The sequence below is a fragment of the Cariama cristata genome, unplaced genomic scaffold (assembly GCF_000690535.1).
Source record: "Cariama cristata isolate BGI_N322 unplaced genomic scaffold, ASM69053v1 scaffold29373, whole genome shotgun sequence".
Classification (NCBI taxonomy): domain Eukaryota; kingdom Metazoa; phylum Chordata; class Aves; order Cariamiformes; family Cariamidae; genus Cariama; species Cariama cristata.
Window position 1 is genome coordinate 39,420 of NW_009607441.1, and position 24,310 is coordinate 63,729.

The following is a 24,310-nucleotide window of genomic DNA, read 5'->3' on the forward strand; positions in this document are numbered from 1 at the left end:
TTGCACGAGTGATTGGTCATTCACTCACCCACTGGAGAGACTGCCAAAGTAAATTTGCTTGGCTCACTAGCTCGGCTTAGACCTGCAGTGTTTTCGGCATATACTTGGAACTGGTAATCCAGGCCCTCAAGCAGTCCGGTAATCCTGTATTCTCTGCTAGATATTAATGCAACATTAACCTTCTGCCACAAAATACTGTTTCTTTCTTTCTTTTCAACGTGGTATCCAATAATCTCTGAACCGCCATCATAAATGGGAGCATCCCAAGATATGGTCATTCCATCAGCAGTTATGTTGTATACAACAGGCTTGCCCGGGGCACCTGGTGGTCTAAACTGATGCTTTGCCACAACATCTGCTGAGACAAGAGGTGGGCTCACTCCGTATCTGTTTTCTGCACGAACTCTAAACTGATACTCAGTGTCTTTAACAAGGTTTGGTACTTTGAAAGTTGTTCTTGCAGCACTCGAACACACCAGCTTCCAGTTCATTTGTGAAGTTTCTCTCTTCTCAATACTGTAGCCAGTAATTTCTCCTCCCCCGTCATCTTCAGGAGCTTCCCATGACAAAACTGCACTATCTGCTTTGATTTCATCTAGTCTTAAAGGTCCTTTTGGCTTAGATGGAGGGCCAAGAGTGATGACAGTGATTGTGAATGTTTTTCTGGAGACTACATTATCAAGAATTAAAGTATATTTGCCACCATGCTCCTTTTTCACATTCTTGATGCTTAAGCTTATCTTGTTTTCAGTTTTCTTGTAACGAAGATGTTCAGTTTCTTTAAGAGGGAGGTTGTCCTTGAGCCAGCTCATTGATGGCTTAGGTTTACCTTTATAGGGCAATTCAATGTGCAGGTTATGTCCAATTCTTACTGCAATTTGACCTCCTGGAATATCAGAAAGGTCAGCTTCAGGTGTTATTATATATTCTTTCACTGTAATGGGTCCAACAGTAACACCATCACTCATGCCTTTTTCATTTTTAGCAAAGACTCTGAATTCCATGACAGAAAGCTCTTTAAGTTTTTCAGCTTCAAATTCACAGCTCTTGCTTGTGCCTGCATATGTCCATTCTTTTTCTTCCTGCAGTTTCTTTTCAATAACATAGTCCGATATAATGCTACCACCATCATAGTCAGGTTTGCTCCACTGCAATTTAACAGAAGTCTTTGTAGAATCTTTCATGGCTAGGTCTTTTACAGGTCCGGGTATGTCTGCAGCTTTCACTGGTTCAGATGTCTCACAAGGTTCACCCAGTCCAATTTCATTTTCAGCAAGAACACGGAAGAAGAATGCAGTCTTCTCTGACAGGTTAGTTAGCTTAAAGGTGGTATGAGAGCACTTTGTTGTTACAGTTGACCAAGCCCTCTTTGTAGCATCTCTTCTTTCAACAACATAATTTGTTATTTCAGAACCACCATTAATGAGAGGTGGCTCCCATACCAGTGTAACTGTGCCACGAGAAACATGCTTAAGCTGCAGCTTCTGGCAGGCAGATGGTGTGTCAAGCACTTTTACATTCACAAATGATGATTTTGCTTCTCCAACTCCATTTTCAATTGTAAGAACATATTTTCCTGTATCATTTCGGGTAACTTGAGGAATAGTAAGTAGTGTAGATGATTCCGTGTTCTGGATGATATATCTTTCATCAGTCCCAAGATTCTTGTCACCTTTTCTCCATGTCACTGTTGGAGGAGGTCTTCCTTTGAATGGAATCATTGTTTGCACATCTTCACCTGCTTTAGCAACAATAGAGGTCCGGAGAGCAACATCCAGATCAATCTCAGGTGCCACTGTGGAAATCAGTGAAAATTAATAATGCATACTTGGAATGTAAAATAAGAAATGCTTTGAAAAAAAAAAAACACACAGAAAAATGATAAATCACTGAAAAGTACAGTACCAAGAATATCTTTAGCTTGAACGGGTTCCATCATTTCAATAGGCTCTCCTTGTCCAGCACAATTTATAGCAGACACGCGGAAATAATAATTAACACTTGGCTGAAGGTGGGAAACAACATACTCTGTTGTTCTCACTTCTCCCTTAATACTGACTACAGTCCATTCTTGCTCTTCACCTTCCCTTTTCTCCACTACATAGCTGGTAATTGGACTTCCTCCATCATAAGCAGGTTTAATCCAGCCAAGGGTGACAGATGTCTTGGTTGTATCCACAACTTTCAGCTTTGTTGGTGAGCCTGGCTTATCTGTAAGTGATAGTTTAGGGAGGGGGGAGAAATAAATCAGAAGCCATATTTACAATTAATCATAAAGAGGAATAAAAATCTGCCCTGAGTTACACTGGTGCAATCGCATCCTAATTGCACATTGTCCATTGATTTCTAACCAATTAGAAATACTGCACGTTATATCTTACCAACAGGATCTGCAGCTTTGTAGAAGTCAGAAGCTTCAGAGAATGGACCTTGTCCAGCTGCATTGACAGCACAAACTCGGAAATGATATTCGCTGTTTTCAGTCAGACCTGTTACTTTCTGTCTGGTGTCCCGAATGGTTTCTTTAGTAACCTTGAACCAACTCAGACTCTTCTTGTCACGCTTCTCAAGAAAATATCCTGATATTTCACTGCCTCCATCAACAGTGGGCCTATTCCAGACAACAGTCATAGAATTCTTGGTTATCATTGTGACTTCTGGTACACTAGGTGGTCCAGGTGTAACTGAGTAAAAAAAATACATGTCAGTAGATCAGTACTACTTACAAATAATAAACAAGATGATTCAGTTGCATAAGTTATTTTATGTTTCTTACCGAATGAATTTTTGGCTATAACGGGTTCAGACTCCAGTGAATCACCAACTCCAAACTTGTTCACCCCACGGACACGGAACACATACTCATTTCCTTTGATGAGTTTTGTTGTAGTTATGATACACCCCTCCAGTTTTTCAGAAACTAAAGACCATACAACCCGACTTGTCTCCCGCTTTTCAACAACATAGTGTGTTACAGGTGCACCACCATCATCTGCTGGCGGGTCCCACATTATTGTAATCTTTTCAGCAGTGACTGTCTTAAACTGTATAGGTCCACTTGGGGGTCCTGGCTTGTCTGTGGAAGGCAGAAGAAAGAAGATGTTAAGTATTTATTGCTGAATTATTGTTTAATAGTATAATACAGTCATATCTCAAGACATACCAAGTATCTGTACTCTAACATGGGCTGATGCTGAACCCATGGCATTCTTCAGTTTTAATTCATAGGTGCCACTGTTGAGTCGAGTTGCATCCTTGATGAGTATAGATGCAAATTCTGTTGTGTTTTCAATAGACACTTGTGCACTGGTTTGTACCTCGTTGCTATTTTTGAACCATTCAATTGTGGGTATAGGCTTGCCTGAGATGCCTAGTTTTAGCTTAACTGAAGTTCCTGCTTTATATTTCACCACTTCTGTATATTCTGGTGGCACATCGATTTCAGGTGCACCTTAAGAAAAAATAAGTTTAAAATATACTTATTTTAGACTTGTATTTAATGAAACCAAAAAGAATAGTACTTTATTTAAGCTAATAGTTACAGACATTTTATGAATACAGATCAAAGTAAAGATGACATGTATAACTTAAATCATAAACCTAGAACAAGTTAGAACTAATCCTACCAAGAAAAGGCAACCACATGTATAAATACAACCACTTTGGCCACAGGCAGACTTCTGTTGCTCAAAGAATAAAGATACCATAAGACTTTAAAAATCAAGATTCAGCTAAAGATGTTCATTACAATCATACTCAAATAGGTCACAGTCATTCAAGCTTATTGAATCAATCACTGTAAACTAGCCTTCCATATTTAAAAGACTATGGTTCTACAAAACAGATGTGCTTTAAGCTTCCTAGTATCACGAAATGGTACCTTTATATCATTGCAAAACACTTACCATATGTATCAACACATGTGATAGGACCCACAACATCTGAAGGATTACTAATAGAACCAACGGCATTCTTAGCAAAGACCCGGAATTCATACCGGGAATTCTGTGTCAGACCAGATACTGTGAATTGAGTCTCAATAACATTGGTGAAGCTAGCTTTTGTCCATCTGCCATCCGGAAGATCACGTTTTTCTACAATGTATCCAGTGATCTTGCTACCACCATCAAATGCTGGCTTCTGCCATGACAGAGTGATAGCAGTCTTGGAAATATCTGAGACGCGAACGTTTCTTGGTGGTTCTGCAGTATGAAACATAAGAGTATTGCTAATGAATAACAGCCGTTTTGGATATTGACTTACTGCACAGGATGAAATATCACAGGGGAGAAAAAAAAAAAACCCACTACTTAAATGGTTGGGCTTCTTTATTTTCTAGGGAATACATACCACAAGCATCAATTGCAAGGACTGGGTCAGAAGGATGGCTTGCTTTTCCAATGCCAGCTGCATTTTCTGCATAAACTCTAAATTCATAGATAAGGCCAGCGCTGATAGTGGTGACTTTGAAGTGAGTTGTGCGAATGAGGGTCTTGTTAGCCTTCTGCCATAATATGCTATTCCTGTCTTTCATTTCCAGGTGGTATCCAATGACTGCACTGCCACCATTAGTGACTGGTTCATGCCATCCAACAGTAATACTCTCTCGGGTGACATTCGTGACCCATGGTGTGGAAGGAGGGCCAGGGGTAGCTGATGATAGCAAAAGAAATGAATAATTGTTTAACAAAATTGTATTTTCAACATCAGGGCATTAAAACATTGACCTATAGCGTGAGAAGCATATTACTCACTGTAAGGAAGCTTGACAACCACACATTGTGAGTCTATGTGATCACTGATGCCAAAGCGGTTCTCAGCTTTGATGCGGAATTGGTATTCTTCTCCTGTTGTAAGCTTCATAACTTTGATGACAGTTCTAGCAACAGTTGCAGATACTTCAGACCAAGCAGCAGTACTTGTTTCTCTCTTCAGTACAATATAGTTGGTAACTTGACTTCCACCATCATAAGCTGGTGGCTGCCATCTAAGTGTTACATTCTCTTCAGTGATATCGCTAAGGACAACAGGACCAACAGGAGGACCTGGTCTATCCAGCACAACAATATTAATAAATGATTTTGTGGTGCCACTTGAGTTGGCAGCAGTAATGTCATATCTGCCAGCATCAGCAGCCACACTTTCTTTAAGGTTAATGATGAGACTTTCTGCAGTGGTTTCTGTGTGGAATCTCATGGTAGGTTTCAGTGGAACACCATCTCTAGACAATGTCACCTTTGGCACTGGTTTTCCAGAAACCGGAATTTCAACTTTCAGGTTTGATCCCGCTCGAATATATACAGTGTTGTGAGGGAAAACCTTCATGTCAATCTCAGGAGATTCTGAAAAAGAAGACATTTTCAAACCATTAGAAAATGCTCTCTCTTTTAAAATATGAATCCAGTTTAATGTGTATCAACTTTTGCCTCATGTCAGGAAGCATACCTAGTTGTTCTTTAATTGTAACAGGGAGCAGTAGTTCCTTAGGATCACTTAAACCAGCTTGGTTTTCCGCAGACACCCTGAAGAAGTAGTCAACATTCTCCTTAAGACCATGGACAACATGATGAGTTGCCTTTACAACTGCACACTTAACCCATTTTTGCTGTCCTTTCTCAAGAGCTTCAATGAGGTAGCTTACAATTCTGCTGCCACCATCATGTTCTGGTTTTAGCCATGAAAGAGACACACTGTCCTTTGTGACATTTGTTACTCCAAGTTTTTCTGGTGGGCTGGGTTTTTCTGAGAAAAGAGGTGCAACAGATTATACAAGATAGCAAGTATTTACTTTTTATATTAGCAATTACACAGAAATGCCACCTGGATTAAGAAAATGTGTTTTAAAATTAATTTGTGTATTAGAAACATATTAAGTAAAATGCAAGCAAAATTTAAAATTCAAGCTATTACTTAGCTCTTTTTAATTTGTAAAACCACAGACATACCTACCACAAAGTTACCTTTTTTACTGTAAACAGATTTAACACTTTTTATATTATTTTGAAGTAAATATTTTAAAACAAATGTTGTTGTAAATATTAACAAATATTTTTCTTAGTAAAACACACCTGTTATTTTTGTTCCCTCCTTGGTCTCAGAAGGCACTCCAACACCATACTCATTTTCTCCAGAAACCCGGAAGTAGTAAATGGCACCTTCTTGCAAGCCAGTCACTTTGTAGGACAGGCGATGACAGTTGTTTGTCACAGTGACCCATGCTTTTTTGCTAGCTTCTCGTTTTTCAATAACGTAGTTCTTTACAGGTGCTCCACCATCATTTTCAGGAACATCCCAAGATAACACAGCAGATTCTTTAGTTACGTCTTTTGCTGCAACATTAGCTGGTGGGCCAGGAGTATCAAGTACTTTGACAATTAAAGTCAAGGTAGCAGTGTTCAGGATGTTTTGCAATGTTAATGTGTATTTTCCAGAATCATTTCTTGTTGCTTTTTCAATAGTAAGAGATGTGCAATTATCTGAAGTATCAATGCTTGCTCGTGTACGGAGATCAGTGTCTGGTTTGTTCCATGTTACATTTGGGACTGGTTTGCCTCTGAAAGGAACAGTCATTGTGAATGATCCACCAGCCTTTACAATTAAAGTCTTCCGCATTTCACTGTCAATATCAAAGGCAGGTTCTTCTTCTCTTTCTTTTGCCATCTGAGGTTCTGAGACATCACTTGGTTCACTGACACCAATTTTGTTAATGGATTTCACTCTAAAGACGTACTCAGAGCCTGATACTAATCCTGTTATGGTGTATTCTGTGCCTCTTAAGTTCTGAATAGCAGTTGTCCAGTCAGTTTCATCAGTTTTCTTGTATTCAACTGTGTATCCTGTTACTGGAGCACCTCCATCAAACAGTGGCTTTGTCCACCCAATTGTGATATTTGACCTTGTAGAATCCATAATCTTAGGTTTAGATGGGGGAGATGGCAAGAAGATCGGATCTTCTGCCCGAATAAATGGTGTGGTTTCACTTGGAAGACTGAGGCCAGCAGCATTTTCTGCATAAACCCGGAATTCATATTCACATCCCTCACGGAGACCAGATGATTTCACTCTTAAATCATAAACTGGCTTTTTGTTTACACGAATCCATCTTAGGCTAGTTTTCTCACGCCTTTCAATTACATAGCCAGAGATCTCATTGCCTCCATCAGACTCAGGTCTTGCCCAGCACAGAGTTATTGAATCTTTGCTCACACTGGTGATCTCTAAAGATGTAGGTGGACTTGGAACTGTAAATGGGTCTAGGGCTTTGACAGCAACGCTTTCTAGAGACTCACCAACACCATATTTGTTAACTCCCATCACTCTGAAAATATACTCATTACCCTTCAATAGTTTTGTCGCTTTGCAGGATGTTGTTCTAACCTCTCCTTCACAAAGTGTCCATGCAATTCTGCTGGTCTCACGTTTTTCTACAATATAATAATCAATATCTGCACCACCATTTTCTTGAGGCGGTCCCCATGATAAATGGCACTTTTCAGCAGTAAGGCCATTTATTTCCAATGGGCCTGCAGGTGGGCCAGGTCTGTCAAGTACTTTGCAATTAACTGCCAAAGATCTTGTTCCTGCAACATTTTGCAATGTTAGTACATACTGTCCTGAATCACCTCGGATACAGTCCTTAATAGTTATTGCAGTAGTGTGATCTGTTGAGGCTATTTCAACTCTAGCTTTTCCTTCAAGCTCCTTGCCATCCTTTGTCCATGAAATCACTGGTATTGGCCGTCCTGCAATATCAGCATTGACTTTAAACACCTCTCCAGCTTTCACAACTACAACATCCCTGAATTTGGCATCCATCATAATTCTTGGAGCCTCTACATCATCTTTTACAGTCACAGGTCCAGTTGATTCAGATGGTTGACTGAAGAGTCCAGCAGCGTTCTTTGCAATCACATGGAATTCATATCGCTGGTCTTCTGTTAGTCCACCTACGTCAAAGTACGTTTCTTGCACATTAGTAAAATTACACTTTAGCCAACGACCATCTGGTAGCTCTCTGCGTTCAATAATATATCCTGTTACTTTAGCTCCACCATCATATTCTGGTTTAGTCCATTTCAGTGAGACACATGTTCTTGTAATATTAGTAACTTCTGGTTGACCAGGAGGATCACATGGATCTCTTGCAGCAACTGGTTCACATGATTTACTGCATTTGCCTATTCCAGCAATGTTTTCAGCATACACACGATATTCATACAGCAGTCCTTCATCAAGACCTGTAACTTTCATTTGCGTATCGGGTATAAGGGTCTTGTTGACTTTTGTCCAAAGAATGCTGCTTCTTTCTTTATGCTCCAAGTGATATCCTAGTACTTTGCTACCTCCATCGTTAACTGGTACCTGCCAAGTTACAATCATGAAAGCTTTAGTTGCATGTGCCACATGAGGAGTTCCAGGTGGTCCTGGGGGCTTAAATGGATACTCTACCACAACAGAAGGAGAAATAGCATAAGTACTTTTCCCATAGCGATTTTCTGCACAAATGCGGAACTGATACTCAGAGCCAGTGGTGAGTCGAGATACTTTAACTGATGTTCTTGCAACTGCTGCAGACACTACATCCCATGTTGTTGTGGTAGTTTCTCGCTTCTCCACAATGTAATTGCTAATATGGCACCCACCATCATATGCTGGAGGTTTCCAAGATAGACTTACACTATCAGCACTAACTTCATCAATACGCACATCAGTTGGTGGTCCTGGTCTGTCAAGGACAACTACAGTTAAAGAAGCTGTTGTTGATCCGGCAGTATTTGAAAGATGTAATTCATAATGTCCCAAATCTTCATTTGAAGCTTCCTTGATGGACAATGAAGTTGAAGTCTTTGATGTCTGAACATTTACCCTGGTTGTCTCTCTTAAGGAATTCCCATCCTTCTTCCAGCTAACGGTTGGAAGAGGTCTCCCTCTGTATGGCACATCAATCTTGAGATCATCTCCAGCTTTCACAGTGAACGTGTTGAAAAGGAGCTCAGCAGATGGCTGGATTTCAATATCTTTTGCAATGACTGGGACACCAAGTTCTCTTGGATCACTTTTTCCTTTTTCATTAACAGCAATCACTCTGAAACTGTACTCTTCTCCCATACTTAAGCCTGTTATTGTTGCTTCTAATGTTTTCACCTGTGTACATGCACTCCATTTTATACTTCCTTTAGTTTGCATTTCTACTATATAACCAGTAATTTTACTGCCACCATCGCTTTCTGGCTTTTCCCATTTAATTGAAGCAGAGTTCCGTGTCACATCAACAAGAACGACCTTTGCAGGTGGAGAAGGTGGTTCAGAAACCTTAATTGGGTCAGGTGTTTCTGCTGGTAAGCCAACCCCATATTCATTTACAGCTAGAACACGGAAGTAATAACTACATCCTTCTTGTAGTTGTGTAACTTTGAAGGAATTCTTAGTGCAGTTGTTTGTAATCGTGGCATATGCCTTTCTTGTGGATTCTCGCTTTTCAACTACATAGTTGGTAATTTTAGCTCCACCATCAATAAGTGGTGGTTCCCAGGCTAACGTTACAAAATCTTTCTTCACTTCTCTGATTGTCAGGTTTATAGGTGCACTAGGTGTATCAAGCACTCTGACATTAACAAAAGCTGATTTTTTGCCACTGTTGTTCTCTAAAGTAAGATTGTATCTGCCACTATCAAATCTATTTACATTATCAATGACCAGCATAGTATAGGAACTAGTGACTTCAATCTGAGCTCGCTCACTAATTGTTCCTTCTGCTTTCTCCCATTTAACTTCAGGTTCTGGTCTTCCTTTGATGGTGACAAACAGGCGTAACGTACCACTAGCACGGACAGTGACTGTTTTTCTGAGATCTGCATCAAGTTCAATTTCAGGAGGTTCAATCTTGTCTGCTGCTATGACTGTACCAGGTATAGTAGCAGGTTCTCCCACTCCTTCTGAGTTGATGGCACAGATGCGGAAGTTATACTCCTGGTTCTCTTTAAGTTTTGTTACAGTGAACTGTTTTGCTTGTAGACCTGTTGGTGGGGTGCAGGTAGTCCATTCATCAGCAGCAGCTTCTTTTACTTCTACTACATATCCCTTAACCGGAGCACCGCCATCATAAATGGGTTTACTCCAGGCAAGAGAAACTGATGACCTGGAAGTGTCTGTAACTTTTGGATTGCTTGGTGGACCTGGTGGATATAATACATCACAAGCACGATAGAAAATGGATGGCTCACTGGGTTCCCCTACCCCTGCAGCATTTTCAGCAGAAACCCTAAATTCATAGAAATGCCCATCGGTAAGACCGGTTACTCTGAATCGCAAGTCTGTCAGCCTTTTCTTATTGCATTTGGTCCACCGGATACCATCTTTGTCTCGTTTTTCAAGTATATAACCTTCAATTTCAGCTCCCCCATTGTCTTCTGGGCGACCCCATGTTACCACCATAGAATCTTTTGTGATTGCTGAAACTTCAGGTGTTGAAGGAGGACCAGGTGGTTTGTATGGATTACGAGCCACAACTGGCTCAGATTCCAAGGGTTCTCCAGTTCCATATTTGTTCACTGCCATTACACGGAAAATGTACTCATTGCCAGCAAGGAGCCTGGTTACTTTGTGGTTAAGGGCCTGCACATCTGTTGCTACTTGTGTCCATGAAAGTCTGCTTGTCTCTCTCTTCTCAATTATATAATGTGAGATACTAGCACCACCATCATGTAAAGGTGGAGACCATGCCAAGTAGCATTTTTCTGCAGTGACACCTGTAACCTTCAAAGGCCCTTCTGGAGGTCCTGGCCTGTCAAGCACTTTTACAGTGATTGGTATAGATTTTGTGCCACCAACATTTCTCAGGTTAAGAGCATAGTGTCCTCCATCTACTCTTATACAGTCTTTGACAGTAAGAATTGTTTTCTGAATGGTAGATTTAATTTCCATTCTTGCAGTTGCTTCTTCAAGGTCTTTACCATCTTTTGACCATGTGATGTCAGGAACAGGTTTGCCATGGATATCAGCTTCGAGAACAAAGGTTTCTCCAGCATGAACAACAATGACATCTTTGTATTTAGGATCCAGTGAAGCCCCTGGTGCTTCAATTTCATCTCTGGCAGTAATGGGCCCTGTACTTTCAGATGGTTCACTCAAGCAACCTGCTGCATTTCTTGCAATTACTCTAAATTCATATCGCTGGTCTTCAACAAGACCGCTTACTGTAAATTCTGTTTCCAACACATTTGTAAAGCTGGCTTTCATCCAGCGACCATCTGGTAGTTCTTTCTTTTCTACAATATATCCAGTTATTTTGCTTCCACCATCATATTCTGGTTTTTTCCACTTCAATGTGATATTATTTCTTGTAACAACAATGGCCTCTGGGCGGCCAGGTGGGTCACAAGGATCTCGGGCAACATACAATTCTGATACTTTGCTGACTTTGCCAATGCCAACAATGTTTTCAGCAGAAACTCTGAACTCATATTCAAGACCTTCTTCAAGGCCATCTGTTTTATATTTGGTGTCTGCAATGAGTGACTTGTTCTGTTTTGTCCAAAGAATGCTGTTCTTATCTTTACGTTCAAGATGGTAGCCAAGAACTTTGCTTCCTCCATCATTAACTGGTTCGTGCCATTGCACAATCATATGGTCCTTGGAAGCTGCTGTTACAAATGGGGTTCCAGGTGGCCCAGGCACCTTGTAGGGATATTGCACAACAACTGGTTTAGAATCCAAAGGAGAGCTCTTCCCATATCTATTTTCAGCAGAAATCCTGAACTGGTATTCAGAACCAGTTTTAAGCTTTGTTGCTTTGATAGTTGTTCTTGCAACAGTTGCTGACACAATGCTCCATGTGGTAGTGCTTGTGTCACGCTTCTCTACTATATAGTTGCTTATCTGACAGCCACCAGTGTAGTCAGGTGGATCCCATGACACAACAACAAAGTCTGCGCTAACTTCGTCAAAGCGGACAGGTCCTCGTGGTGGGCCAGGCTTTTCCAGTACAATTATGCTCAGATGCTCTGTTGCAGTACCTGCTGTGTTTGTTGCTGTTACTGTATATTTGCCGAAGTCTTCCTTGTTGCTTTCTTTAATATGTAAGATAGTTGATGTTGATGTATCCTGAATATGTAATCTGGTTGTCTGCTTCAGTGGCTGCTCATCTTTTATCCAAGTAATAGTAGGTTTGGGTCTACCTATGAATGGTACTTCTACCTTCAGATCTTCTCCAGCCTGTACACTGTATGTATTAAACAGCAATTTGAAACTTGGCTCAATTGTTAAGTCTTTAGCTATCACAGGAATTCCAAGTGCTCTGGGATCACTTTTGCCTTTTTCATTGTAGGCAATCACATGAAATTGATATTCCTGTCCTGGACTCAGACCAGACACAACTGCATTGCATGTTTTGGTCTCACTAACAACACTCCATTTTTCTGTTCCTTTAGGCAGCATTTCAACAATATATCCCAAAATTCTGCTACCTCCATCATGTTCAGGTTTTTCCCATGTAAGTGATGCACTTCTCTGAGTTACATCGGTGAGCGTTACTTTCCCAGGAGGCAGAGGTGGCTCTGAGGCTTTGACAGCATCTGCGGTTTCAGCTGGAACACCAATTCCAAATTCATTTTCAGCCATAACTCTGAAGTAATAAATTGCTCCTTCTGTAAGATTTTCAACTTTAAAACTTGTCTTGGCACACTTAGCACTTACATTTGCAAATGCCTTCCTGGTTGACTCACGCTTGTCTATTACATAGTTCTTTACCTTTGCACCACCATCGATAATGGGCGGTTCCCAAGATAATACAGCAGAATCCTTCTTTATATCCTTTACCACTAAGTTTTGTGGTGGTCCTGGAGTGTCCAAAACCTTTACTGTAACAAATGCGGATTTAAAACCACTGCTGTTCTCCAACTTCAGAATGTACTTTCCAGCATCATTTCTATCACAGTTGTCAATAGAAAGTTGTGTGTAGTTTATGCCCTTATCAATCTGAACTTTTTCTGTGAATTCACCTTCTTCTCGAGACCATGTGATGTCAGGTGTTGGTCGTCCTCTGAATGGTATGTGAATCCTAGCAGACCCGCCAGCTCTAACCACTATCCCTTTCCTTAGCTCTGAATCAATATCAAGTTCTGGAGCTTCAAGTTTGTCTTCTGGTTTAATAGTACCAGGAACTGATGCAGCCTCTCCTACACCAATCTTGTTGAGTGCACACACTCGTATTTTATATTCTTGATGTTCAGTAAGCTTTTTGATTTCAAATCGAGTGGCACGTACACCGGTCTGTGGAGTAACAAGTGACCATTCATCTTCATCTGCTTTACAGATTTCTACGAGGTATCCCTGGATTTCACAACCACCATCATAAATAGGTTTACTCCAACCAAGCGTAACTGAACTTTTGGTGGTATCCACAATATGGACATTTGTAGGTGGTCCTGGCTTGAACATGGGGTCACAAGCTTTAAAGTAAGGAGAAACTTGGCTTGGTTCACCCACTCCAGCAGCATTTTCAGCAGAAACTCTGAATTCATATTCATGATCCTCTGTTAATCCTGTAGCTCTTAATCGCAAATCTGTAATTCGACGTTTATTGCATTTTACCCATCTGATGCCCGCTCGGTCTCTCTTTTCTACAATGTAACCTATGATTTCACTACCTCCATCACTATCTGGCCGGCTCCAGCACACAGTCATAGAATCCTTTGTGATGTTGGTAATTTCCAAGGCCTTTGGTGGTCCAGGAACCACAAATGGATTTTTCATCATTACTGGCACAGATTCTAATGGCTCACCAACCCCATATTTGTTAACTGCCATAATACGGAAAATATATTCATTTCCTTCCAAGAGTTTTGTTACTTTCAGCATTGTAGGTAAAACCTCTGTAGCAACAACAGTCCATGCTAGGCGACTAGTTTCTCTCTTCTCTACAATGTAATGAGAAATATCACTGCCACCATCATGAAGAGGAGGAGCCCACGCCAATGAACATTTTTCAGCTGTAACTCCTGTCACTTGGACTGGGCCCTCAGGAGGTCCTGGCCTGTCCAAGACTTTCACATTTACTGGTGCTGTCTTTGTTCCTGCAACATTAGAGGCTTCTAAAATGAACTGTCCACCATCAACTCTAACAGCATCTTTTACAATTATTAATGCACTGAAATCTGTGTTCTTTATTTCATATCTAGCAGTTTCCTCAAGTTCTTTATCTCCTTTGTACCACTTAATGGTTGGTAGTGGCTTTCCGTGAACATCAGCCTCAAGTCTGAATGTTTCACCAGCATTTACAACAATTGTGTCTTTGTACTTCGGATCCATTGAAATTCGTGGAAGTTCAACTTCATCCCTTGCTGTTATTGGTCCTGTACTGTCAGAAGGTTTGCTTATTGCACCTGCAGCATTCTTTGCAATTACTCTAAATTCATATCTTTGGTCTTCAGTAAGCCCTGTTACAGTGAACTGAGTTTCAATGATATTTGTGAAGCTAGCTTTCATCCAGCGACCATCTGGTAAGTCACGTTTCTCTACAATATAACCAGTAATCTTGCTTCCACCATCATATTCTGGTTTGGTCCACTGTAGGGTAATAGAGCTTCTTTTTATTATTATAGCTTCTGGGCGACCTGGAGGATCACATGGGTCACGAGCTACGTAGCACTCAGAAACTTTACTTGTTTTGCCTACACCAACAATATTTTCTGCAGAAACACGAAACTCATATTCAATTCCTTCTTCAAGGTTAGTTGTCTTAAAACTTGTGTCCTGAATAATAGTCTTGTTCACTTTAGCCCATAAAATGCTGTTTTTCTCCTTTCTCTCAAGATGGTAGCCCAACACTTTACTGCCACCATCATTTATTGGTTCATGCCACTGTACGACCATGGAGTCTTTTGTAACCGTTGTCACAAATGGTGTGCCAGGGGGTCCTGGTTCCTTGTAGGGGTACTGTGCTACAACTGGTGCAGATTCCAATGCAAAGCTCTGTCCATACCTGTTCTCAGCAAATATTCTGAACTGGTATTCTGAACCAGTTTTCAGTTTAGTCACCTTCAGTGTAGTTCTTGCAACAGTAGCTGAAACTGTTTCCCATACTGTGGTGGTTGTATCTCTCTTGTGAACAACATAGTTGCTGATTTGACAGCCGCCTGTGTACACTGGGGGATTCCATGACAGGGTAATACTTTCTGCACTTATTTCATCAAACTTCACAGGTCCTACTGGAGGGTCAGGTTTGTCTAGAGTTATAATTTCAACAGAGGCAGACTTTTGCCCAACAACATTAGCCACAGTGATTTCATAAGTGCCACTGTCCTCTTTGCTGGTTTCTTTAATATTCAACATAGTGAGATCAGTCAAATCGTTAACGTTGACTCTTGTCGTCTGCCTTAATGGCTGGCCATCTTTTACCCAGGTAACAGTTGGTTTAGGTCGACCTGCAATTGGTACTTCTAATTTCAGATCTTGTCCCACTTGGATACTATAGCTGTGAAAAGCAGGTCTTACATCAGGTTCAATCACCAGGTCTTTGGCAACTATTGGAACTGCAAGTGCTCTAGGATCACTCTTACCCTTTTCATTTACAGCCATTACTCTAAACAGATATTCTTCCCCTTGAGTTAGGTTAGTAATAACTGCTTCAAGTGTTTTTACACGAGCACACTCTGACCACTTCTCACTACCCTTTGCTTGCATTTCAACAATATATTGTATGATTTTGCTGCCACCATCATGTTCAGGTTTTGCCCAGCTTAGTGAGACACTGTTTCTTGTGACATCATCCACTGTTATTTTCCCAGGAGGCTGTGGAACTTCAGCAACTTTAATTGGATCACTCGTTTCCGCAGGGAGGCCAATTCCATATTCGTTCTCAGCAGAGATTCTAAAGAAGTAATAGCAGCCCTCCTGAAGTTGATCTACTTTCCATGAAGTCTTGTGGCAGTTTGTCACAACAGCTGCATATGCCTTTCTTGTTGCTTCACGCTTTTCAATAATATAATTCTTTATTTTTGCTCCACCATCCAAGAGAGGAGGTTCCCATGAAAGTGAAACGGAGTCTTTAGTGATCTCTCTGATTTTTATATTAACAGGTGCGCTTGGGGTATCCAACACTCTTACACTGACAAAGGCAGACTTTGTTCCACTGCTGTTTTCTAAAGTCAGAGTATACTTTCCAGTATCAAATCTGTTAACATTGTCTAGAACAAGGGAAGTAAAACTGCTAGTGGTATCAATAATAGCTGCCTCTCTGATCTCACCATCTATTTTACCCCATTTTACTTCAGGTGTTGGACGACCTCTGATGGGAACAAACAGTCTTAAGGAACCTCCTGCCCTCACATTTACAATCTTCCTTAATTCCATGTCAAGGTCAAGGTCTGGTGCCTCCATCTTTTCTTCCACAATAACAGAACCAGGAACATCTGCATGCTCTCCAACTCCTGCTTTATTAACTGCACATATGCGGAATTTGTATTCATGTTTTTCCACTAATTTTTCTACTTCCATGTGAGTATTCTTAATTCCAGTTGGAGGGGTACAAATTGCCCATTCACCATCACTTACATCACATTTTTCCACAATGTATCCCTGAATTTCAGAGCCACCATCATAGATAGGTTTACCCCATGAAAGGAAAACTGAAGATCTTGTAACATCCACAACTTTAGGATTATTGGGTGGACCTGGCTTGTAAATAGGATCACATGCTTTGTAGTAAGTGGAAGGTGGACTTGGTTCACTAACACCAGCGGCATTTTCTGCTGAAACTCTGTACTCATAATCATGATTTTCTATAAGCCCAGTCACTCTGTATCGCAGTTCACTTATCAGGCGTTTGTTACATCTTGTCCAGCGAATACCTTCCTTATCTCGTTTTTCAAGGATGTAGCCTAGGATTTCACTACCGCCATCTGAGGCTGGCCTTTCCCATACAACTATCATAGAATCCTTGGTAATGGCTGTGACTTCTGGTGCCTTCGGAGGAAGTGGCACCACAAATGGGTTCTTTGCGAGTACTGGTTCAGACTCAAGAGGTTCACCAACGCCGTATTTATTTACTGCCATGATGCGGAAAACGTATTCATTTCCTTCTAAAAGTTTTGTAACTTTGCAATTTAGGGTTTGCACTTTTGAATCAACAACCGTCCACACTAAGCGACTGGTTTCCCTTTTTTCTACAACGTAGTGCGAAATATCACTACCACCATCTTGTAGTGGAGGTTTCCATGATAGCATGCATTTTTCAGCAGTAATGCCAGTAATCTCAACAGGTCCTTCAGGTGGTCCAGGTCTATCAAGAACTTTAACATTAACAGGAACTTTCTTTTCACCTGCAACATTCTTTGCCAGTAGTACATACTGACCACTGTCAACTCTAATGGCTTCCTTCACACTAAGACTTGTTGCAAAATCAGTACTTTTTATTTCCATACGAGCGGTGTTTGTCAGCTCACGATCACCTTTTAACCACTGAATGGAAGGTATTGGTTTGCCATGAACATCAGCGTCAAGCTTGAATGACTCACCAGCATGCACTACAATAGTGTCTTTGTATTTTGGATCCATACTTATATGAGGTGGTTCTACTTCATCTCTTGCTGTAATTGCCCCTGAGCTCTCAGATGGTTCACTGAAAACACCTGCAGCATTTCGTGCTATAACACGGAACTCATACCTCTGGTTTTCAACTAGACCAGTTACTTCAAACTGGGTATCAATTACATTTGTAAAGCTTGCTTTCATCCAACGACCATCAGGTAGCTCCTTCTTTTCAACAACATAGCCTGTGATCTTACTTCCACCATCATATACAGGTTTCTTCCACTGAAGTGTTACTGAGCTTCTTGTGACAATTATAGGTTCTGGACGACCTGGAGGGTCACATGGGTCATGTGCAGTATAGCATTCAGATGCTTTACTTGCCTTTCCGATGCCCACTATGTTTTCTGCATAAACTCTGAATTCATATTCAAGACCTTCCTCAAGGCCAGTTGTCTTAAATTTAGTATCTGGAATAGGTGTTTTGTTCAGTTTAGCCCACAGAATGCTGTTTCTTTCTTTGCACTCCAAGTGATACCCAATGATCTTACTACCACCATCATTGACTGGTTCATTCCATTGTACCACCATGCTGTCTTTTGAGACATTTGTTACAAAAGGTGTGCCAGGTGGACCGGGAACTTTAAATGGATATTGGGCTATGATTGGCTCTGAAGTGAGATAAGTGCTCTTCCCGTATCTGTTCTCAGCGGCGATTCTGAATTGATATTCACAGCCAGTCTTTAATCGACATGCTTTTATAGTTGTTCTTGCAACAGTAGCTGACACAATCTGCCAAGTGGTGGTGGAAGTGTCTCTTTTTTCTACAATGTAATTATTGATAGAGCTACCACCATCATACTTGGGTGGTGCCCAGGAAATGGTAATACTATCTGCTGTTACTTCATCTACTTTTACTGGTCCAGTTGGAGGTCCTGGTTTGTCAAGGACAACAATATTTAGGGTCTCAGTTGCTTCACCTGCAGAGTTTGTAAGTTTAACTAGATATGTCCCCACATCTTCTCTGCATGCCTCTTTTATTGTTAACACTGTGTTATTTTCAGAACTTTCTGCATTTACTCTTGTAGTCTGCTTCAATGCCACACTATCTTTATGCCAAAACACTGCTGGTTTGGGTCGACCAACAAAAGGAACATCAACCTTTAAGTCCTCTCCTGCTAGAACACTGAAAGTGGTAAACAGCAGTTTGAAAGCTGGTGGAATCACAAGATCTTTTGCAACAACTGGTATACCCAGCTGGCGAGGATCACTGATACCTTTCTCATTCTGAGCTGAAACACGGAAGGTGTATTCTTCACCTTGGATCAATCCTGTGATAGTGGCTTCAGTAACTTTTACTGTAGCACACGTTGACCACTTTTCACTGCCTTTGCTTTGCATTTCTACAATGTAGCCCAGAATTCTGCTACCACCATCATGTTCAGGTTTTTCCCAAGATAAAGATACGCTGTTTCTTGTCACATCCAACAAAGTTATTTTCCCTGGTGGAAGCGGTCTTTCTGATACTTTTACAGATTCTGAAGTTTCAACTGGAAGGCCTATTCCATACTCATTTTCAGCTAGGACTCTGAAGTAGTAGTTGCAGCCTTCTTGCAGTGAATCGACTTTCCAGCTGGTCTTGTGGCAATTGGCATTAACAGTTGAATAAGCTTTTCTTGTTGATTCACGCTTTTCAACAATATAATTTTTTATTTTAGAGCCACCATCTATGAGAGGAGGCTCCCATGTAAGTGTAACTGATGATTTTGTAACTTCTTTTATTTTCAAATCTTGAGGTGCCCCTGGGGTATCAAGAACTCTGACATTCACAAATGCTGACTTACTACCTGAGCTGTTTTCGATTGTCAGTATGTATTTGCCACTATCAAATCTATTTACGTTTTCAACAATAAGAAGAGTATAAGAGCTTGTTGATTCAATGCTCGCTCTATCCAAAGATTCCCCATGTTCTCTTGTCCATTTTACTTCAGGTGCTGGTCTTCCTTTAATTGGGACAAAGAGCCTTAGAGTACAGCAGGCTCTAATAGTGACAACTTTACGTAGTTCTGCATCAAGTTCAATCTCTGGAGGTAGCATTCTTTCTTCAGCTTTTGGAGTCCCAGGAACAAGAGCGGGTTCTCCAAGACCTTCAGAGTTCATAGCATATATCCGTATTTTATACTCTTGGTTTTCTTTCAAGTCAGTGATGGTAAAAGAAGTGGCCTTTAGACCTACTGGTGGAGTTACAATCTTCCATTCATCTTCTTCAGGTAGTGCGATCTCAACCATGTAACCTGTGATCTCTGAACCACCATCATATATTGGTTTGTTCCATGCTATTGTAATTGAGGACTTGCTGCTATCTAAAACACGAGGATTACCTGGGGGACCAGGCTTAAATACAGTATCGCAAGCTTTATAGAATGGACTGGTTGGGCTTGGCTCACTGACTCCAGCAGCATTTTCAGCCATGACTCTGTATTCATATTCATGACCTTCTGTCAGTCCAGACACTTTATAACGTAAGTCAGTAACAACTCGTTTGTTACATTTCACCCAGCGTAGACCAGCCCTGTCTCGGCGTTCCACAATATAGTTAGTTATTGGGCTCCCACCATCAGAATCAGGATGGCCCCAACAGACAACCATAGAATCTTTTGTAATTGCTGTAACTTCAGGTGTTTTAGGTGGATCAGGTGGCACATATGGATTTACTGCAAGAACAGGCTCTGATTCCAGAGGCTCACCAACTCCATATTTGTTAACAGCCATGACACGGAACACATACTCATTACCCCTCAGCAGCTTAGTAACCTTCAGTTTAGTTAATGGAACTTCTGTGGCTACAGCTGTCCATGCCAATCTACTGGTTTCACGTTTTTCAACTACATAATGGTCAATCTTCGCTCCTCCATCATCCAGTGGAGGTAGCCATGATAGCACACATTTTTCTGCAGTGACTTCAGACACAGCCAAAGGCCCTTCTGGGGGACCAGGTCTATCAAGAACTTTGACATTGAAGATATGCTTGGCAAAGCCACCAGGATTTGTTGCAGTAAGTGTATAGGCACCACCATCTCTTCTTGAAGAATCTTTATTGGTAAGAACAGTAGAGAAATCTGATATTTTTATTTCTAATTTTGCTGTGTCTTCAAGTTCTTTTTCTCCTTTTGTCCATGTCATAGTTGGTGGAGGGCGACCTGAAACATCAGCTTCAAGTCTGAAAACTTCACCTGCTTTCAGTACTAAGGTGTCTTTGTATTTAGCATCTACCTTTATCTTTGGTGCTTCAATGTCATCTCTACAAGTTATTGCATCTGACGGGTCAGAGGGCTGACTAACAGCCCCACCAGCATTCCTAGCAATCACACGGAATTCATAGGCAGCATCTTCTGTCAAACCACTTACAGTGAATTCAGTCTCTAGTATATTACTGAAATTAGCCTTCAGCCAACGACCATTAGGAAGGTCTCTTTTTTCAACAGTGTAGCCAGTTATCTTGAAACCTCCATTATATTCTGGTTTAGTCCACTTCAGTGTAACTGCATGTCTTGTAATGTTCAGAGGTATCGGCTTACCAGGAGGATCTATTGGATCTAAGGCAAACACAGGCTCAGATGGCTTGCTTGGCTTACTCTTCCCAGCCAGATTTTCTGCTATAACACGGAATTCATATGCAATACCATCAGTAAGTCCTGTTGATTTAAAGATATTGCCTGATACCAGCATTTTACTTACAGTCTGCCAAAGAATGCTATTTCGTTCTTTTCTTTCAACATGATATCCCAGAATTGGGCTTCCACCATCAGTAACTGGCTCATTCCAGCTAATGGTCATGGCTTCTTTGGTGACTGCAACCACCTGAGGAGTGCCAGGAGGCCCAGGTACCTTGAATGGGTAGTTGGCAACTACAGACTCTGAAGTAATGGCTGGACCAGTTCCATATCTGTTTTGAGCTTTAACACGGAACTGATACTCAACTCCAGTAGTAAGACGAATAGCTTTGAATGTAGTGCGTATCACTGTGGTTGCCAATTCAGTCCACGTGGTACTGTCAGTTTGGCGCATTTCTACAACATAGTTACTTACTGGTACACCACCATCATTAAGAGGAGGCTCCCATGAGAATGTTAGAAAGTCAGATGAAATTTCATCAAATTTGATTGGTCCAGTAGGAGGTCCAGGTATGTCATGAACCTGAACTGTGATTACTTCACTAACTTCTCCAACAATATTTTTAGCTGACAGTGGATATTGACCACTATCACTTCGTTTGCATTCATTGATGGTTAGTATGGTTGCAGTTGCAGTATTTTCATAATTTACCCTTTGTGTTTGCTTAAGTATCTGGTCTTCTTTCTTCCAAGTCACAGTAGGCCTTGGACGACCAAGCACGGGGATTTCAATCTTGATATTGTCACCAGCTTTGGCAATGACTGTTTTCTGGTAGATACCACGGAGGTCAAACTCTGGTAGCATCGTTTGCTCCTTGATAATAACTGGTCTGCTTTCTCTTGGGGCACTTCTTCCAGCACTGTTAACTGCCATAACCTGGAAAGTATACTCTTCATTTTCAGTTAGATTCTTTACTACGCAGTCCAGTGTTTTTACAGTGGTCATGTGTGCCCACTGGTTGGTTCCTTTTCTCTGTGCTTCAATTACATACCCAGTGATCTTGCTGCCACCATCATGTTCTGGCTTTGGCCAAGCCAGGCTAACTGAGTTCCGTGTTACATCCATAATATTAAGGCTCTCTGGTGGGGATGGTGCCTCAGAAGCTCTTACTGGTTCTGCAGTTTCAGCTGGTTCACCAATACCATACTCATTTTCAGCCAGCACTCTGAAATAGTATTCACAACCTTCAGCCAAATTAGGAATCCTGAAGGAACACTTCTGGCAATTGGTTGTGACTGTTGAATATGCTTTCCGAGTTGATTCACGTTTCTCAACAATATAGTTTGTTATACGTGAACCACCATCTATCAGAGGCATATCCCATTGGAGGGTGATGCTGTCTTTGGTTATTTCTCTAGGCTTAAGGTTTATTGGTGGACCTGGTGTATCCAAGACTTTTACATTTACAAAGCCAGTCTTCTTACCAGCAGCATTTTCAAGAGTCATTACGTATTTTCCTGCATCGTATCTGGTACACTCTGTGACAATCAAGAGTGTAAAAGAGTCTGTATTTTCAATACTGGCACGTCCTTTGAGTGGAACATCATCTTTTGTCCATGTAACTTCTGGAGTTGGACGTCCTTTAATTGGCACAAAAATCCGAATAGTTAATCCAGCTCTAACAACAAGCGTTCTTCTTAGCTCAGCATCTAATTCAAAGTCAGGAATCTCTTCCCGATCTTTGATTTCCACACTTGGAATTACTGCTGGTTCACCGACACCTGCAGCATTCATGGCAGAGATTCTAAAATTGTATTTGGCTCCTGCCTGCAGATGAGCAACAACAAACTGAGTGATTCTTAAAGCAGTCCCTGTTGTGTCTTTTACCCATTCTTCTTCTCCTTCCTTTTGATGCTCTACTATATAGCCAATGATGTCAAGACCACCGTCATAGTGAGGCTTGCCCCAGGCTAAAGATGCACTTGTCTTTGTAGTATCAGTCACTCTTGGATTTGCAGGCGGACCTGGTGGGTCTGAAAAGTGAGGAAAAGACAAAACATCACATTATAGAGGATGTCACTCTTACACGATCTGAATGTGCTCTCCACCCATCCCATCCACCCCCAAAAAAGAAAAGACATGATACTAACATGCCACATCCTTGCATATGACTGAGTTTGAAGCATCACTTGGTGGTCCAACTCCTGCTCTATTTTCTGCACTGACACGGAATTCATATTCATTTCCTTCCAGGAGACCAGTTACTTTGCATCTAAGATCTGAAACTGGTTTCTTTGTTGCTCTGACCCATCTTAAACCTTTCTTTTCTCTTCGCTCCACATAGTAACCTGTGATTTCACTTCCACCATCATCTATCGGCCTTTTCCAGGTAACTGTGACAGTATTTTTAGTCACATTCGTTACTTCTGGTTTTCCAGGAGGGCCTGGGGGACCTGTTAAGGAAGAAGAAAGTGCAGTTAAAACAAAAATCAAGTCTTCAGAGATTAATAAAAACACACTGAAACCTCTTAGCTTGTTCTACATACCAAATCTATCCACCATTTTAACTGGTTCTGATTGTACTGGTTCACCCTTGCCATATTGATTTACTGCTGAGACACGGAAAACATATTCATTTCCTTGAATGAGCTTGCTAACAACATGCCTACAGCTTTCGATATTTTCAGCAACCAATGTCCAGAGCAGTCGGCTAGTTTCTCTCTTTTCAAGAACATATGATTTGACTGGTGATCCACCATCTTCTGCAGGAGGTGACCATGTAAGAGTTGCTTTTTCTGCTGAAACATTGCTGATCTCAATAGGCCCTGGAGGTCCTGGAACATCTAAAACTTTCACATGTACACTCTCCTGCTTAGTGCCAAAGGGATTGGTTGCAGTGATTGTGTATTCTCCAGAATCTTTTCTGGCTGCATATTTGACAGTTAGAGTAGAAGAAGTTGGTGTGGTTTCAATGTGCACAAGCTCTGAAGGTCTAAAATCTTTTCCAGCTTTTGACCACGCTGAAGTTGGAGGTGGTTTGCCATGGATACTAATTGCAGACACTGTAATGGTGTCTCCTGCTTTTACTGTTAAACCTTCCTTCAAAGTAGGATCGATAACAATGCTTGGTGCCTCTGTCAAAACAAACAAACAAAAATCACCAATTGCT

The 24,310-nt window shown here is 41.1% G+C and overlaps 1 protein-coding gene across 1 annotated transcript in view; it reads right to left on the minus strand.

Annotated features, from left to right (window-relative positions):
* The window catches only part of TTN (titin), a gene marked incomplete at its 5' end in the record, with an annotated part of 110,854 nt that overhangs the window by 22,010 nt on the left and 64,534 nt on the right, over positions 1-24,310 (minus strand). The window contains 12 exons of the mRNA XM_009696706.1: positions 29-1,795; positions 1,906-2,211; positions 2,382-2,684; positions 2,777-3,076; positions 3,164-3,451; positions 3,906-4,202; positions 4,351-4,653; positions 4,755-5,342; positions 5,446-5,742; positions 6,069-23,174; positions 23,292-23,594; positions 23,688-24,275. Coding sequence (XP_009695008.1) covers positions 29-1,795; positions 1,906-2,211; positions 2,382-2,684; positions 2,777-3,076; positions 3,164-3,451; positions 3,906-4,202; positions 4,351-4,653; positions 4,755-5,342; positions 5,446-5,742; positions 6,069-23,174; positions 23,292-23,594; positions 23,688-24,275 — 22,446 coding nt within the window. The remainder of the gene's footprint in view (positions 1-28; positions 1,796-1,905; positions 2,212-2,381; positions 2,685-2,776; positions 3,077-3,163; positions 3,452-3,905; positions 4,203-4,350; positions 4,654-4,754; positions 5,343-5,445; positions 5,743-6,068; positions 23,175-23,291; positions 23,595-23,687; positions 24,276-24,310) is intronic.